This window comes from Stenella coeruleoalba, assembly GCF_951394435.1.
Source record: "Stenella coeruleoalba genome assembly, chromosome: 11".
NCBI lineage: Eukaryota > Metazoa > Chordata > Mammalia > Artiodactyla > Delphinidae > Stenella > Stenella coeruleoalba.
Genome location: NC_137157.1, coordinates 7197386 through 7213053, shown reverse-complemented (window position 1 = coordinate 7213053; position 15668 = coordinate 7197386). Strand labels below are relative to the sequence as shown.

Genomic DNA, 15668 nt, shown 5'->3' with positions numbered 1-15668 from the left:
AGATCTGGCTGCCAGGGTTTCTGGATTCTAATCCCGGCACTTCCACAAATTCTAATGAGACCCAAAGGAGAAGGAAAGCAATGGTCATGGCACAATCTCTTGCTGCCAACCCAGAAAGCAGCCCTCAGATTCTCTCACTGAATTCGCACAACCTTAAGACTTCACAGTGTAATTCCTGGATGTGCACCAGGTTTTGAACTTAGCTCTGTGTGATTTCAAATAATCGTTCAAATAACTGTTCATCGAGTGCTCACCTGGCACTGTGTAAGCATCAACACGTTTATTATGAAATACAGCAGGCGCTCAGACAAGCGCAAGAGTCATACAACCTCAAGCACTTCACCTCCACCACGTCACACAATCCTCACAACGCAACAGGGTAGGGAGAACAATCTCCATTTCACACCTGGGAAAACTGAGGCCCCAGGAGGCAACAACCAGGTCCTATAACCAGGCATGGCAAGGCCAGGATGCAGAGTCAGACTGGGCTCACAGAGTCCAAGCTCCCCCTACCCGGCTCCTAATTGTTCTGAGTCAGTTTGCTCATCTGCAAAATCAGAGTGGTGGACGAGACTAGTGATTTTCAATCTTTTTTTAGCCACGGACCCTTTGTTCGGTTGAAGTCTTAAGTGGAGAGAGAACACGTCAGATGGACGAAGACCTGGGGCTCTGCTGGAGTGAGCGTGGGAGGGGGAGGGGGGCTGCAGTCCCACCAGCTGGGCTCCCTCCCCACCCCCTGCCCCCAGCACGTGCTGCTGGAGCTCGAGGACTTTGGGCCCTGAGGCAACTGCCTGCTGACCCCGGCCTGTCAAGCCCCGGCAACAGTGACTGTTTACTGAGCCGGGCACCAAGCCCTGGGGAGGGGCAGCCCGGGGGCTGGTGGCCCTCACAGGTCCTCCAGGGAGGGGTTCTCAGAGCTCTGCAGCAGGGACAGCAGGTTCAGGGCCGAGACGCTGGGCACATGGCCGGCGCAGATCTGCAGCATGCGGACCAGGCGCTGCGCCATGGTGGCTCGAAAGTCTTCTATCTGCAGAGGAAGAGCAGAGAACAGCGGTGAGGGGTCTGCTCCTCTCACGTGGAGCAGCTCCGCGGGCTGCCCGGGGGAGCGGGGTGCTGAGATGTGGGGACAGCTCAGGGCACCGCTGCCCAGCATGGCCACGCCCTTGTCCGCGCCACACCTCGCCGAGCCGTTTCCAACCACCTTAGTTTACCGAATCCTTCAAACACCCTCCAGGGATACCAGAGACGATGACCCTTGCTCCAGAAGAAATGAAGGCCCCGCAAGCTGGGCTGGCGAGGTTAGGCCAACTGTCCAGAGGCACACAGTTAGTGCCTGCAGAGCTGGCATCTGAACCAGGGCTAGTCCCAACCAACGCTGGGGTACAGTAGGCCCCAAAGGCTTCCCAACCTGGGATCTGTCTGAGAAAGACGCTCACAGGGGTAGAAAGGAGGGGTGGGTAGAGAGTGGCCCTTTCCGAGGACAGGGAGGCACTGTCAACAGACGGTTCCTATATCAGGGCCTCTGAAGGGCTGGCGGGCCCAGAGGAGCCATGGGATTAGGCAGGGGTGACAAGACTGTCCTAGGGCCTGGCATCAGATGGCGCGGGCAGATGAGGTGCTCATTAGAAATGTTGAGGAATAAACAGTGATGCTCAGATGTTCTCCCCTGACCAACAGGTGGCCTCAGAAGCATCTCCCCCTTCCCCTGTTCCCTCTCTAACTGGGGAAAGGGCGCCACCATCCACCTAGTCACCCAAGCTAGTGATCAGGCATCCCCACGTCCTCCACCATTTGCCACCCACGACATCCTGGGTTTTAAATCCAGAGGTGACGTCAGTCCTCATCACATGGCCTCATCCGCACTGAGTCTCCTCTCAGCAGAATCTGACGCAGCTGCTTCCTCCCCTTGACAAGTCTTTTCCACCTGGCTCCCAGGACCCCACCCTCCGGGGCTTCTCCTCTCACCCCACAGGCTGCTCCCTCCTCTGTGTGACATCTAACTGCTGGGGGTCCCAGGGCTTGGCCTTTGCATCTCTTTCCCCCACACTCGGTCCCCAGGTGATCTCATCCAGCTCTGTGACCTTCAAACCATCTAATTGCTGAGGATGCTCAAACTGCATCTCCAGACCTTTCCTCTGAATGTTAGACACACGTGCCGCTGCCTGCTTGGTTTCTGTGTAGACATCTAACAGACTCCTCAGTCTTAGTGTGTCTAAGACGGAGTTCCTGGGAGTCCCCCCAAACTGCAGTCGCCCCCCATCTCAGCCACAGGCAACCCTATCCTTCCAGTTGCTCAGGCTGAAAACTCCAGAGTCGACCTTGACTCTTCTTCCTCTCCTGTCTCACATCCAGGCCATCAGCACATCTGTCGGCCCCGCCCTGGAAACACCCAGCATCACAGACCATCTCATCTCCCTCTTCCCCAGACACCACTGAGCCCAGGCCACTCTTAACTCTTCCAGACACAGTCCCCAGGCCCATCTCCTTCTTTCTGCCCCTGTCTCCCTTCAGTCCACTCTCCTCCCAACAGTTGCAGGGACCCACTTAAAACCCGAGTCAGGCTGTGTTCCCCCTGCCCAGCCCCACACTTTCCATTGCTCCAGTCTAACTCAGAGTGAAAGCCACCACCTGTCCTACGACCCACAAAGCCCCACGGTCACTCTGACTCGTCTCTCACAGCTCTGCTCCAGCCACCCATGCCTCCCTGTGGACCTTGAACACAGCAGGCAAGTTCCAAACTCAGGGCCTTTGCCCTTGCTGTTTCTCCAACCTAGTGGGCCTTTCCACCAGGAGACCCCACGGCGCCTTCCTTCAAGTCTTTACTTACAGGTCATTTTTTTTAGTGAGCCCCTTCAACCCCTATGTAAATCTTGCCACTTTACCACCACCTGACAGGTCACATCCATTCTCTAACACGCCATACGTTCTACTTCCTCACTTTGTTTCCTCCACTAGAACAGAATTGGGAGTTTTAAAGCTGTTCTGGCTCTATGCTGCTTCCCTAGTGCTTAGAACAATGCTCGGCGCACTGTAGGTTATGTGAGAAATACTTGTTTTATTATTTTTTTAATTAATGTATTTATTTTGGCTGCATTGGGTCTTCGTTGCTGCGCGCGGGCTTTCTCTAGTTGTGGCGAGCGGGGGCTACTCTTCGTTGCGGTGCGTGGGCTTCTCATTGTGGTGGCTTCTCTTGTTGAAAAGCATGGGCTCTAGGCACGTGGGCTTCAGTAGTTGTGGCTCGTGGGCTTCAGTAGTTGTGGCACGCGGGCTTCAGTAGTTGTGGCTCGTGGGCTTCAGTAGTTGTGGCTCGCGGGCTCTAGAGTGCAGGCTCAGTAGTTGTGGTACATGGGCTTAGTTGCTCTGTGGCATGTGAGATCCTCCCGGACCAGGGCTCGAACCTGTGTCCCCTGCATTGGCAGGCAGAGTCTTAACCACTGCACCACCAGGGAAGTCCAGAAATACTTGCTGAATAAGTCCTCTGAGCTCTGTGGCCTCTGCCTCTGAACTGTCCCTCCAAACTGCTGCTGCTCTCACTTGGACTCCACAGTCCGCTTCCCGCAGCAGCCTCGTCCCGAGGCCTCCTGCCTGTGGCCAGGCCTCCTCCCATCCACACATCATACTCCAGAGACGTGGCCCGCAAATCCCACTTCTGACCCTATCATGACGCCCCGTCACCTACAGGAAGGAATGGCTGAATTCCACTGCCAGGCTTCCAAAGCTCTGCAAATCCTTCTCCTGCTGCGTATGTTACATGTCGGTCTATTTTGCTTGCCTCTGAGAGGCAGGGCCAATATCTGAGGCATTTGTGTTCTCAGGGACCAGCACAGGGCCCGATCAGCGGAGCTGGGAAATGATTTCACTGGGCGAATCCCACACCTCCCTGGGTGTTTCCTCATATGTAAAACGGGGCTAATAATTCCTGCCACGCAAAGGCCTCAGAATACGGTGAGGCTCCAAGTCGATTAAGCGGAGGAGGGTGCCCCGAACGGGACGACAGCGGTACGAGGAGTGTTGACCGTCCAGACACTGGGTGCTTTGTGTGAGAGAATGCCAGGTCTAGGTTCTCAGCAGGGCTGCTGCTGGCTGGAAATAGAAAGTCGGCCCCAGACCTTTTTTTTTTTTTTTTTCCCCCAGACCTTTTTTTGAGAGAAGTTCTCAGGCTAGAGGACAACCCAGGACCTGCTACAGCCTGCCACCTCATGGCCACACACAGAACTGCAGCACCACGCGCACCTCTGCCGTGGAGCAAAGATGGCGATTCCCCTTCAGCGCCAAGAGAAGGCAGGCTGTGTGCGTGTGCGTGTGCGTGTGTGTGCGTGTGTTGGGGGTGGGTCGACTTGTTCAAAGCCACACAGTCAGCCCGCTAAGACAGGAAAGGGACAGCTGCACGCCAACCTGGCTCTTCCGCTGACTTCCTAGCTGCGTGACTGTGAGCACGTCTCGCCTCTCCTGTTGTGAGGAAAGCCTGCAGGGACAGGCTCCTCAGGGGTGCCCCGGGCCTCAGGTCCTACCTGTGAGATCGGAGCATCGGTCTAGTCGGGGTTCTTAAAATAGTCATCAAATGTGAAACACAAATTTGTACATCTTAACCGATGCGCCGAATGAGATCTGGGGCAGGTCTAATGACTTCTGCAGTGTCGGAGTAGTAATGAGAGCTGCCCCAATCCCCATGGGACATGGCAACGTCCCGCCGCTTCTATTGCTAACAGTCACAGGTTCTGCTAATACTACTGACATCTCTTGCCTACATTCACAATGATAAATTTCTTTTAGAAGTTACTGAAAACAAGAAGTAATTTTTTTTCCTCGTCCAGGTCCGCAAATCCCCTGAATTGTTCTCCCTTCCGACCAGAGGGGTCCACAGACCCCAGAGTAAGAACCCTTGGTGATGAGGGACCACATACTGACTCAGTTCCCTCTTACGACATCACTTTGCTTTTGGGAACAGGTGCAAGACCCAGAACAGAGCAGAAACACAAATCTTTAAAACGAATCTCAAAACCAACTGAGCAGGCCTGGCGTGCGGGTGGGGCAGCCCAGGCCCTGGGAGCCCAGAGGCAGCAGCATCAACTCCTGCTGAGGACCCTTTAGCAAAAAGTCATCAGGTTCCGTACCACACAAAGAGAGGCTGAAGAGCAAAATTCAACAGCAAAATAGAAATCTGCTGTGCTGACCCCACAATGAGCATTCACCTCGTGAGAAACACCCACACAAGCAAGTCAGGGCAGAACTAATATCACATGTATCCATCCAAGCACCTGCCCACCTACCCAGCCTCCCCTTCTGCTGCCTGCTAGACCCCCTGCCCCAGGCTGGGACCAGACAAGGTCTGCAATCCAGGGATGTAAGGGGGACACTGGGCACCTTCACTGCTGGTTAATGAGGCAGACAAGATGCCTGGCCTCACAGCACTTAACCCCAGCAGGGAAGTGAGATATTAACATGGACCCACAGGTACACACACAAGACTTAGTTACGAGTAGAGACAACGACGCAAAAGCAAGAGGTGATGGCGCCTGGTGTATGAGCAGAGCTCAAGATGTACACGGAGCATCACCCTACTTTACATGTGCGAACCCAAGGCTTTCAGTGACCCACCCAAGGCTTACGGTGACCCACCCAAGGACGGCGAGCAGAAGAGCCAGGATTCAAATGAGGATCTTGTCTCCATATCAGGACCCCCTTCACCAGGGTACTCAGCGAGCCTCCAAGGAGCATCCCTGCCACAGCCACTGTGTGCTGACTGCCCCACCCCTCAACCCGCGTGCTTGGGGTCCTCACCTCCAGGTCGCAGAAGAGCAGGGGACTCCGGTAGGTGTGGGCCAGCTGCATGACGGTGTTCCGGTGAATGCTGCAGTGGCTCTCCCGCCCAGCTGCAAAGAAGCCACGGCCTGTAATCTCTACCTTCATGACTGTGATCTAGGAAGCACTGGGCCAAGTAGTTCATTTCCCCTCTCTGGGCCTCCGTTTCTTACTAGTCAGTGGGGTGACAAGCCTGTTCTACCTTCCTTTCAGGGCAGTCAAGATCATCAAATCAGAAAATAGGCTGAAGGGGCTTGGAGAGAGTCCTCAATAAAAACACGAATTTCCTCATCTGTGAAATGAGGATAGTAACGACCCCTACCCTGCTGAGTTACTATCGAGATTCAATGAATGAACACACAGAAGTGACCTGGTGTCCATTTATCCAGCAGTGCTTAATGAGAATCATCTGCGCCAGGCCCTTCCTGCAAGGAGCTCGCAGTGTAGCTGGTGGGGCAGGCACACCGTCAGTGTAGGTAGAAGGGTTAGGAGTCTCTGACAGAGGCATGTGTGGGATGGATACCCTGAGGGCCCAGACTGCAGGGCTGGTCAGGTCCCCCAGGAGGCAGAAAATAGGGGTTAGCGAGATAAAGAAGAGGAAAGAGTATTTGAGAGAAGCCACATGGTACAATCATTAAAGGCATGGGCTCTGGAATATGACTCTCTACGTGTGAATCTCTGCTCTACCACTGCTCAGCTGCGGGGCCTTGGGCAAGTTACCTAACCTCGTGACCACAGTTTCCTCTGCTGCAAAACAGAGAAAATAGTACCTACTACAGTAGTACCTGTCGTGAAGATTAAGTAATATAGAAACAAAGCACTTAGGACAGTGTCTGGTCTATTGTGAGTGCTCGATGTAGGGTAGCTATTATTATTTCCACTGTTGATATTACCAAGTTTCAGAGAACTATAAGCTGAGCCAAAGAGGGGAAGAGTAATAGGAAATAAGACAGAGAGCAGGGGCCAAACTGCAAAATACTTTGTGCCTTTACAGGAGTTTGGATTTTACTCTGAAAGCCACAGAGAGCCACTAGGCACCTCTAAGCCGTTATCTCAGCGGAATTAACTTGGCAGACGGATCAGCTCAGATTTGCTTTATAAAGACTGACAACATCAGATTCCAAAATGCATGTGTTTTCCATCACCCAGGCTGCCTTTGCAAGGAGTCCACCACAGGCCCAGCCGCAGCCTGCCCTGGGTTGGCGAGGGAGGGGGTGAGCGGCGGGGGAGGGATGCACTTACCGCCTGTGGCGAGGAAGCTCACCTTCCCCAGGAAGAAGGTGGCGTCCACGTGGTGCAGGGACTCCTCAACATTCCGGAGGCTGCAGTGGCCAGGGCGAGAGGACAAAGCAGAGGACAAACCTCACAACAGAGAAAGCAGAAGCCGCCCCGCCTCTGCTGCCAGAGAGGCCAGAGAACGAGAGGAGGGTGACAGGAAACAGCCCTAGAGGAATACTTTGTCCTTTCATATCTTTAAACTACACTTTTTTTTTTTTTTTGCGGTACGCGGGCCTCTCACTGTTGTGGCCTCTCCCGTTGCGGAGCACAGGCTCCAGACACGCAGGCTCAGCGGCCATGGCTCACAGGCCCAGCCACTCCATGGCATGTGGGATCTTCCCGGACCGGGGCACGAACCTGTGTCCCCTGCATCAGCAGGCGGACTCTCAACCGCTGCACCACCAGGGAAACCCTACATTTTTTTAAAAATTTAATTTTATTTATTTTTTTATACAGCAGGTTCTTATTAATCATCCATTTTATACACATCAGTGTATACATGTCAATCCCAATCTCCCAATACATCCCACCCCCCCCTCCCACCCCGGCACTTTTCCCCCTTAGTGTCCATACGTCTGTTCTCTACATTTGTGTGTCTATTTCTGCCCTGCAAATCGGTTCATCTGTACCATTTTTCTAGATTCCACATATATGTGTTAATATACAGTATTTGTTTCTCTCTGACTTACTTCACTCTGTATGACAGTCTCTAGACTCATCCACGTCTCCACAAATGACCCAATTTCGTCCCCTTTTATACTGAATAATATTCCATTGCATATATGTGCCACATCTTCTTTATCCATTCATCTGTCGATGGGCATTTAGGTTGCTTCCATGACCTGGCTATTGTAAACAGTGCTGCAATGAACACTGTGGTCCATGTCTCTTTTTGAGTTATGGTTTCCTCAGGGTATATGCCCAGTAGTGGCATTGCTGGGTCAGATGGTAGTTCTGTTTTTGGCTACTCCACACGGTTTGCGAGATCTTAGCTCCCCGACCAGGGATGAACGTGGGCCCTCGGCAGTGAGAGCGAGGAGTCCTAACCACTGGACTGCCAGGGAATTTCCCAAACTACTTTTAATTACAAAGTGACTCAAGTTCGTAATATAATCAAACAGTAAATACGGGTGTATAGGTAAAAAGTAGAAGTCCCCGTCTCCAGGACCACCTTCCGTTTCAACTCCCTAGAGATACTGTTGCTGACAGTTGGGGGTGTAATTCTTCTGGAATATTTTTCATATGCAAATACAGACAGTGATAGGTACCAGCATCCAGTTGGGTCTAACTGGGTTCGACAACTCTGTTACATTCTTTGGAATGACCACACAGTACCACAAACTACTTTCCCTGTGATGGACATTTAAACGGTCTCCTCTTGTTCACCGTTATGAAAGATGCTGCATGAATTTTCTTTCCCACGGGTCCTTACACATCCAAGCAAACGTTTCTGTAGGACAGATGCTAGAAGTGGAATGGCTGGGTCACAGTATGTGTCTTTTTTAAGTGTAGATAAGTATTGCTGAATTGCTTTGCATTAAGATTACAGTGATTTTAAGTCATATCAATCATATGAAAACACTCTTTTCCTCTAAGCAACGGCACCCTGACCTTCTGGGTTGAGGCTTTCATTCACTCGTGTCCAGGGAGTGATGAAGGAACCTGTGGTCTCCTGGCCAAAAAGCCATCTCAAAGGTCAGGCTTCAGGCTGAATGAACACAGCCTGAGGCCAACAGCAACAGCGGCCCTGCCCCTAAGTGTGGCTGTGAAGCAGGATCTCTCCAAAGACTTGGGCCAGTGTCCCTTCTGGTGAACAGAGAGATCTCACCCAAAGAGCAACAGATCTGCTGAGCCAGGGCCTTCTGGCAACCACGGCAGATCTCAGCCCCACCTGGGCCTAAGTCACCACTGACTGGTTCCAACCGGTCAGGTAGTGCGGTCTGGACTTGGTCCTGATGCTACAGGTATCTGGTGTCTCTATGCCACTGGATTCCCAGGTGTTTCCACCACATCCTTCCCTTGATCCCTACCACAGGCCCAGGTATCTGCCTTGGTTTCTGTGCTGGACACTGTGTCCTGCTCTTAGCCTGCTGTCACCCAGGAGGGAGAGGGCAGACCTTTCTTCTGTACTCCCTAGGCTGGCTGCAGTCCTGTCCCCAGGGTTGCCAGCACCATAGGGAGACCGGATCAGGCCACCAGCATCAACACCACCCATGCTGCCACTGCCACGGGCCCGCGCTAGACTGGCTCTGATGCTGCCCAGGCCTCGACAGTCCTCCGAACACACTACACTCCTCCTGCCCTTTGCATTAACCCTCCACCTGGAACATTCTGCTCACTTTCTCTTTCCCTGGCTAATTTCTCGTCATCTCTCAGGTGTCTACTTAAATGTCACCTCCACCGGGAAGTCTAGCCTGACCTAAGTCCTGGGAGTCAGAGGTCTTGTTTGGGCTCTCACAGCCCCCTGCTTCCTTCTTTTTACAGTACCCATCGCAGGTACTGTAACTGTCTGTTCAAAAGTCTAGCCTCCTCCCCTAATGGACCTTGAGGACAGGGTCTGTTTCATTCATGTCTGTGCCTGCTGTCAGGGATACACAGTAGGCCTCAGAGAGCCAAATGACAGATGACACTGCTGGCATTTATCAGTGTCTTTTAAACATCTTGCATTGGCCACTGGCTCCCCGCTCCTCACCGTCTAAGTTAACCCCAGGCAGCCTCTCCCTGTCTCCTCTCCTTTCCATCACAAGTGAGGCCACTGTCCCAGCACATCCCCGCGCCAGGTCTACCTGAGCCCGGCAGCCCCCATCCTCTGGCTCTCACCTGTGTTTGCTGTGAAGGTTGACCACGAACACAATCAAGTCAATTCGGGGCCGATTCACATTGGAGGGCAGAGGGAGGGACTTTGCCAAGTGGCTGAAAAACAAGAAATTGCAGGACTAAATACGTACCCACATCACAATGACTGTTCACATGCCGCCCGTCACAGGGAAGAGGCTGTCAAGAGCTCCTCTCCTATTCACCTGAAGCAAGACTTTTCAGGTGAGCACAGGGGCAGGGCAGAGCTGGTCCTATCCAGATGACTCCTGCTCTACTCTCCCTGCCAGAAAGTTTAGTAACTGCCTTGGCAAGAGGGAGTTTTGGATATAAGATGGCATGAGGCTAGACATCTACACTGCATGCTGGGAGGGAGACCAGGCTCAGAAGCGGGGGAGGGTGTTGGACTGTGAAGTTCAGGTGTTAAGATTGAAGCTCTTTGGAGTAAGACAGAAGTGGCCCCAAATCCCAGGTCTGCCAATTATCAGCTATGTGACCTTGGGTAAGTCACCCTCATCATTCTTGTCTGGACTTAGTCTCAGATTGTCAAATACCCACCTGAAGGGTTTTTTTGAATCCTCTACTTCTGCCCATTTCCACATATGACTATTACTCATCTGCCCCCCACCCCTCAGCTTATAATTTAAGAATACCAAAAAGTATACAAAACACAAAAGTTAAAAAAGAAACACATACTCCTAAAAGTTCAGTTACCTAGAAATAACTACTATTAACGTTAGAACATTTTTCTAAACATCTCTCCATGTACATAATGTATACACATTCAGACACTAGAATACAGTAGATGTAATTGAAAAATAGGAGGGAGTTCCCTGGCAGTCCAGTGGTTAGCATGTAGCGCTTTCACTGCCGTGGCCCAGGTTCAATCCCTGGTCGTGGAACTAAGAACCCGCAAGGGGCATGGTGCGGCCAAAAAATAAAAAATAAAAATAAATAAAAATAGGATAATAGTATTAATTTTATCTGAATTTAGTGGAAGCAAAATAACTAAAGTAGAACTGAAAAAAAAGATGAACTTTGGATAAATTATTTTTTAATCACAAGAAGTTATTTCCTCAAAGAACCCAATTAAAAAAAGATTATGGAATAAATGAGTAAGTTGGTATCATTTTTAACAGTTTTCATTCTACCTATATGGGATTGATTCTCTATTATTAAGAAAAGTGAGAAAATTAGCATTCTTATAATCTACCTTACCATTTGGACAAAACTTACAAATGTAATTTATATTGCTATTATTAATGGTATTATTATATACATTTATATTTTGCTCTAACCATAACTTCGGACCTCAGCTAATGAAGTTGCCACTCTAGAACATGAGAGAGACAAAGGGTAGTGAGGAAGGTCTCTCACTGGCAACTAAATGCTTCAGCAATAAAGAGACAATCATTTTTGCTCACAACTCATTGGCTAGAACTAGTCACGTGGCTCCACATAACCACAAAAGGTCAAACCTAGTTCCTGCCAAATACTACAAATGCAGAGAGCTGAAAATACTTGACAACAGAATGAACAGATGACCATATGGGTGATTTGCTTCTCCTGCCTAAAAGTCTGAAGAATTATTTACTTCAGAAGTAAATAATTGTCCATTTTTCCTGGAACAAGATATATGTACCCTTTTTAATGGACAAATTCAACTCTTCACTCATTCCAGGGAAGTCTTCTTCTACTACACTTCAAATACTTTTGCTGTAATTTTCTCAAATCTTTCTTCTTTGTAAATAATTAAGTCTTTAACCACATCTACTCTGATCCTTGCTGTTTCTATGTATTTATTAGATAGATTTCATATGGTATTATTTTTCACCTTTTTTGTCCTTAGCTCTGCAACCTCCCTTTTCCTCTCATTCTGTTGTGTTATTATTTGGTCTTTGAACGCTTCTTTAAAAAATTCATGTTCCTATTAAATTCCTCAATGGCACAGAGCACTCAAAAAGGAGCTTTCTTCCCCTTTCCCCAGAGTGGGTTCTTCATCAGATTTTTTGCATGTCATGTGACTCTTTTTTGCCAATGGTTTCCATCTTGCTGAATGTAGGCAATTTTATCCACGTTTTCCATTTACTCTGATGCTAATTAAATTATTTTTTTTGACTTTTTTTTGGGGGGGGGCCTTGTCCCATGGCATTCAGGATCTTAGATCCTGGACCAGGGATCAAACCCGTGCCCCCTGCAGCGGAAGCACAAAGTTCCAACCACTGGACCACCAGGGAAGTCCCAAATTAATTTTTTTTTATCCTTTCCAATTTCTGAGCTATGGGTTTGAGATTATTGGTTATTGTGTTTGGTGTTCTATAGCCAAAGAACCTGGCAACATAGGTAGAGCACAGATGGACATATGAACAATCTTTATTTTGAGGGAAAGATTACGTTGAAGGAGAATGATCCAAATCTAGAGGGTATTTCCTCTGTGGGAATTGGAAATGCCCCATACTAGGTAGAATAAGGGAACATAATCTTTATCAGGGAGAATGACACCCACATGTATTCAGTCACTTGACTCCTGCCAGCAGCTGTTTCTACTCCCTCTCAGTTAGAAGAAGGAAAACAAAATATACTTTAGTTACTTTTTCTCCAAATTTGGGGGTTATCTGAGCATGTACTCTGTGCCAAGTATTGCTCAAGGCACTGGGGATTCACCAATGAGCAAAAGTCAAAGTCCCTGCCCTCAAGGGGCTGACCTTGGTCCCTAGGGGTGGCAGACTGGAAACAAGTAAAGAAACATGGCAACTTCTTATAGTGACAAGTGCTAGAGGAAAATAGAAAAACTGTGTGACAGTGATGGAGGAGGCCTTTGGACGGGGACAGATCACGCGTTAGGACGGAGTCTCTGAGGGGTTGGTCAACCGGCTCCACCTGTGCCCGCCTCTCTGGTGGTCCCCCTACAGCCAACCCCGCTCTCCCTTGCGCCCAGGCCAGCGATCGGACACCCCCAGCATAAGGCTACTTACACCTTCAGCTCCGATGTGCAATCCTCCTTGAGCATCGCTTCGGCTAGCTGCTGCAGAAGAGCATCCTCCGTGCCCACCAGCTGCCCAGAGAGAGAAGGCGACCGACTGATACCTGGACACAGCAGTCCCGCTGGAGGGCCCGGACGGCCGCGAACCCAAGATTCTGGCTCCAGCGCGCGAGGCACCCTTTTACCGAGAGGACTCCGGCAGAGGGCCCGAGGTTTGCACCCTCTCCGGTCCTGCCCGGAAAGCACTCACTACCTCCCCGGACCCTTCCTGGAAAGGCCTCGTCTCTCCCGGAGGTCCGATCCCTCTACGCGGGAAAACAGAGTTTTGGACAGCCGGCACCCCGCCCTGCGCGCGGTCGCCCCGCCCAGCCGCCCCATCAATCAGAAACTGCGCACTTATTGGTGGGGATGTCCCTCAGCCTCAGAAGGGCGGCTACTCCGATTGGTTCAGAGTGTGGCTCTCCGGCCCACCACACCCCAGCCAGAACAGCCCACGCCAGCACCTCAGAGAGCGCAGGGGACCTGGCGGCTGAGGCACAGCCTGGGAGGAAAGGCGGGCGGGAGAATCTGGGCTGCTGACGCCTACCAAGATGGTGGCCGTGTTCAGGCCAGGCAGTTTGTCCAGCGGCCGCAACACCGACATCCCAGGGACAGGCCGAACCGCCGCTCGTGCAGTGCGCGCCGGGCTTTCAAACCACCCAGTGGCCCACCCCTTGTGCGTAATCGCGGGTCACGTGACAGTGCTTGGGCAGGACCTTCTTAAAGGAACCACTACCGCCTTTTCCGAGGAGAGGTTCCACCGCTGGCTCTAGGCACATAGGGTGCTGCCTGCGGGACAAGACTTTTATTTCACGACTGGGAGAAAGAAGATATTCAGTGATTCAGTTATTCATTTTCATTAATTTGTGCTCATTCAAGGTGCTCTTGATTCCTTCCAAACCTGTCCCTCACACATCTTCTCCATCTCAGTTGACTCCGTCCTTGCAGCTGCAAAGAACAAAATCTTGGGTCATTCTTGACTCCTCTTCCCCGCACCTCACAATCAATCCGTAAGCAAGCCTGTGGGTTCTATTCTTAAAATGCAAGAAGCCGACCATTTCTCACCACCTCCACCCCAGCACCAGGAGAAGCCACTCTCCTCTCTCACCAGGTCTACTGTAAGAGCCTTCTCACTGGCTCCCTGCTTCCACCCTGGTCTCCAGGGCTACTGGCTATTCTCCACACAGCAATCGGAGTCATCCTTTAAAAAGAGAAATCAGAGCAGGCCACTTCTCTGGTCAAAACCCATCAATAGTTCTCCTCTTGCTCAGGTACATTGCAAATGCCTTACGGGGCCTTTGAGGCTCTGTGGGTTCTGGCCCCTGACAGTCTCTCTGGCCTCATCTTCTGCCCTTCTCCCTCTAAAAACGGCTCTAGGACCCCTGGCCCTGTGGTTCCCTCTGGCTGAAATGCTCTCCTCCCAAATAGTCACATGGCTTGTTTCCTCACTTTATTCAGGTTTCTGCTGCAATGTCACCTCATCAGAGGGGTCTTTCTTAACGACCCTATCTAAAATAGCAAGCCCTCCCATAATCCCTCTCTCCCCTTTTCTGCTCAGTTTTCTCAATAGCACTTCACATATTGACTAGAACTGGGCAGCACCTGAGATTTTACAAACTAATAAACTGTTACTGTTTATTACTGATTAGTAATAGTCTGTTACCTTTTCATGGATGCTGCAGAAGACATGAAACTCCTGGGTAAGGGACAAAGGACATTATTACTCAAGGTAAAAGCAGCAGCTGTGGCTTTACCTTTGTTTGTGTCATTTCCCCCACGTCCCGCAAGCCCTGAAAAGGACCCACCCATCATGTTTGCCTGTACACCTCGTGGATGGCCTTATAGGAGAGGAACACAGAGGTTAGAAATTCAAACACTGTAAAACAGTGAGTGGTAGGCATGCCTGTCCTTTTTCCAGTTGCTTGTTTTTCCTGTTCTTTTCCCAACCCTCAAGGTTGCTTGCTGCAAAAACAAACCCTTAGAAATGGCCTGGGTAAAGAGCTTTCAGAGCCTTGCTTTCTTGGCATGCCCAGCAAGAACCTGCAGGGACTCAGAGCCCACAGCAGATTGCTTCTCCCAACAGTTATATAATATCTGCTCATTGTCTGTCTCTCCAACTAGAGCATAAGATACATGAGGGCAAAATTTTGTCAGTTTGTATGTCCAGCACTTTAAAAAATGTCTGGTACATAGTAGTTGCTCAAGAAATATTTGATGAATGAATGAATCGATTTACATCCATTTGTTTATTCTCAGCAGTGATTCATTCATTCATTTCCTAGGGAAGACCCAATGCCCCACCCTGGGAACCCAGATGAATCAGATGTTACTGACCAACTCAGTGTGATGGGGGAGTAGGACCGTGATCTCACAGTGTGTTCATTACTGTGACATGTGGGAGAAAAGAGGCATATTCCTGTCTAACCTAAATCCTTCTCACTGCGAACCAAACTAGTTATACCTTGCTTAGAAAGAGCAGGAAGTACGTGGCTTCAGGGAGCCCCTGCCCCAGCACAGATGGTGTTTTGATTCCCCATGGCACGGGGCACGGAGGGGACTCCCTGACAGTCAGGTAGTAGTAAGTACTAGGAAAATAAAGTAAGGTGGGCTAGGGGATAGAACGTGATGGGTAGGAGGAGGTACTTTAGGTCAGGGGAGGCCTAGCTAAGAAGGTGATGTTTGGGCAGATGTCTGCATGCGGTGAGAGAGGAGCCAATTAAATATAGTGAAGAAGGGAGGGTGGGAGGAGACG

General features: G+C 50.5%; 1 protein-coding gene across 2 annotated transcripts; it reads right to left on the bottom strand.

Moving 5' to 3' along the window:
* Positions 1–260: 260 nt before the first annotated feature.
* CENPM (centromere protein M) lies at positions 261–13560 on the bottom strand. 2 transcript variants are annotated; one of them, XM_079938208.1, is made up of 6 exons: positions 13464–13560; positions 12870–12949; positions 9901–9993; positions 7045–7124; positions 5782–5873; positions 261–1027 (listed from the first exon to the last, which is right to left on the bottom strand). In XM_079938208.1, the coding sequence occupies exons 1-6, from the start codon at positions 13518–13520 to the stop codon at positions 887–889; spliced, it is 543 nt and encodes a 180-aa protein (XP_079794334.1). In that variant the 5' UTR covers positions 13521–13560; the 3' UTR covers positions 261–886. The 2 variants fall into 2 exon arrangements, with proteins under 2 accessions (XP_079794334.1, XP_079794335.1); XM_079938209.1 differs by lacking the exon at positions 7045–7124.
* Positions 13561–15668: the final 2108 nt, after the last annotated feature.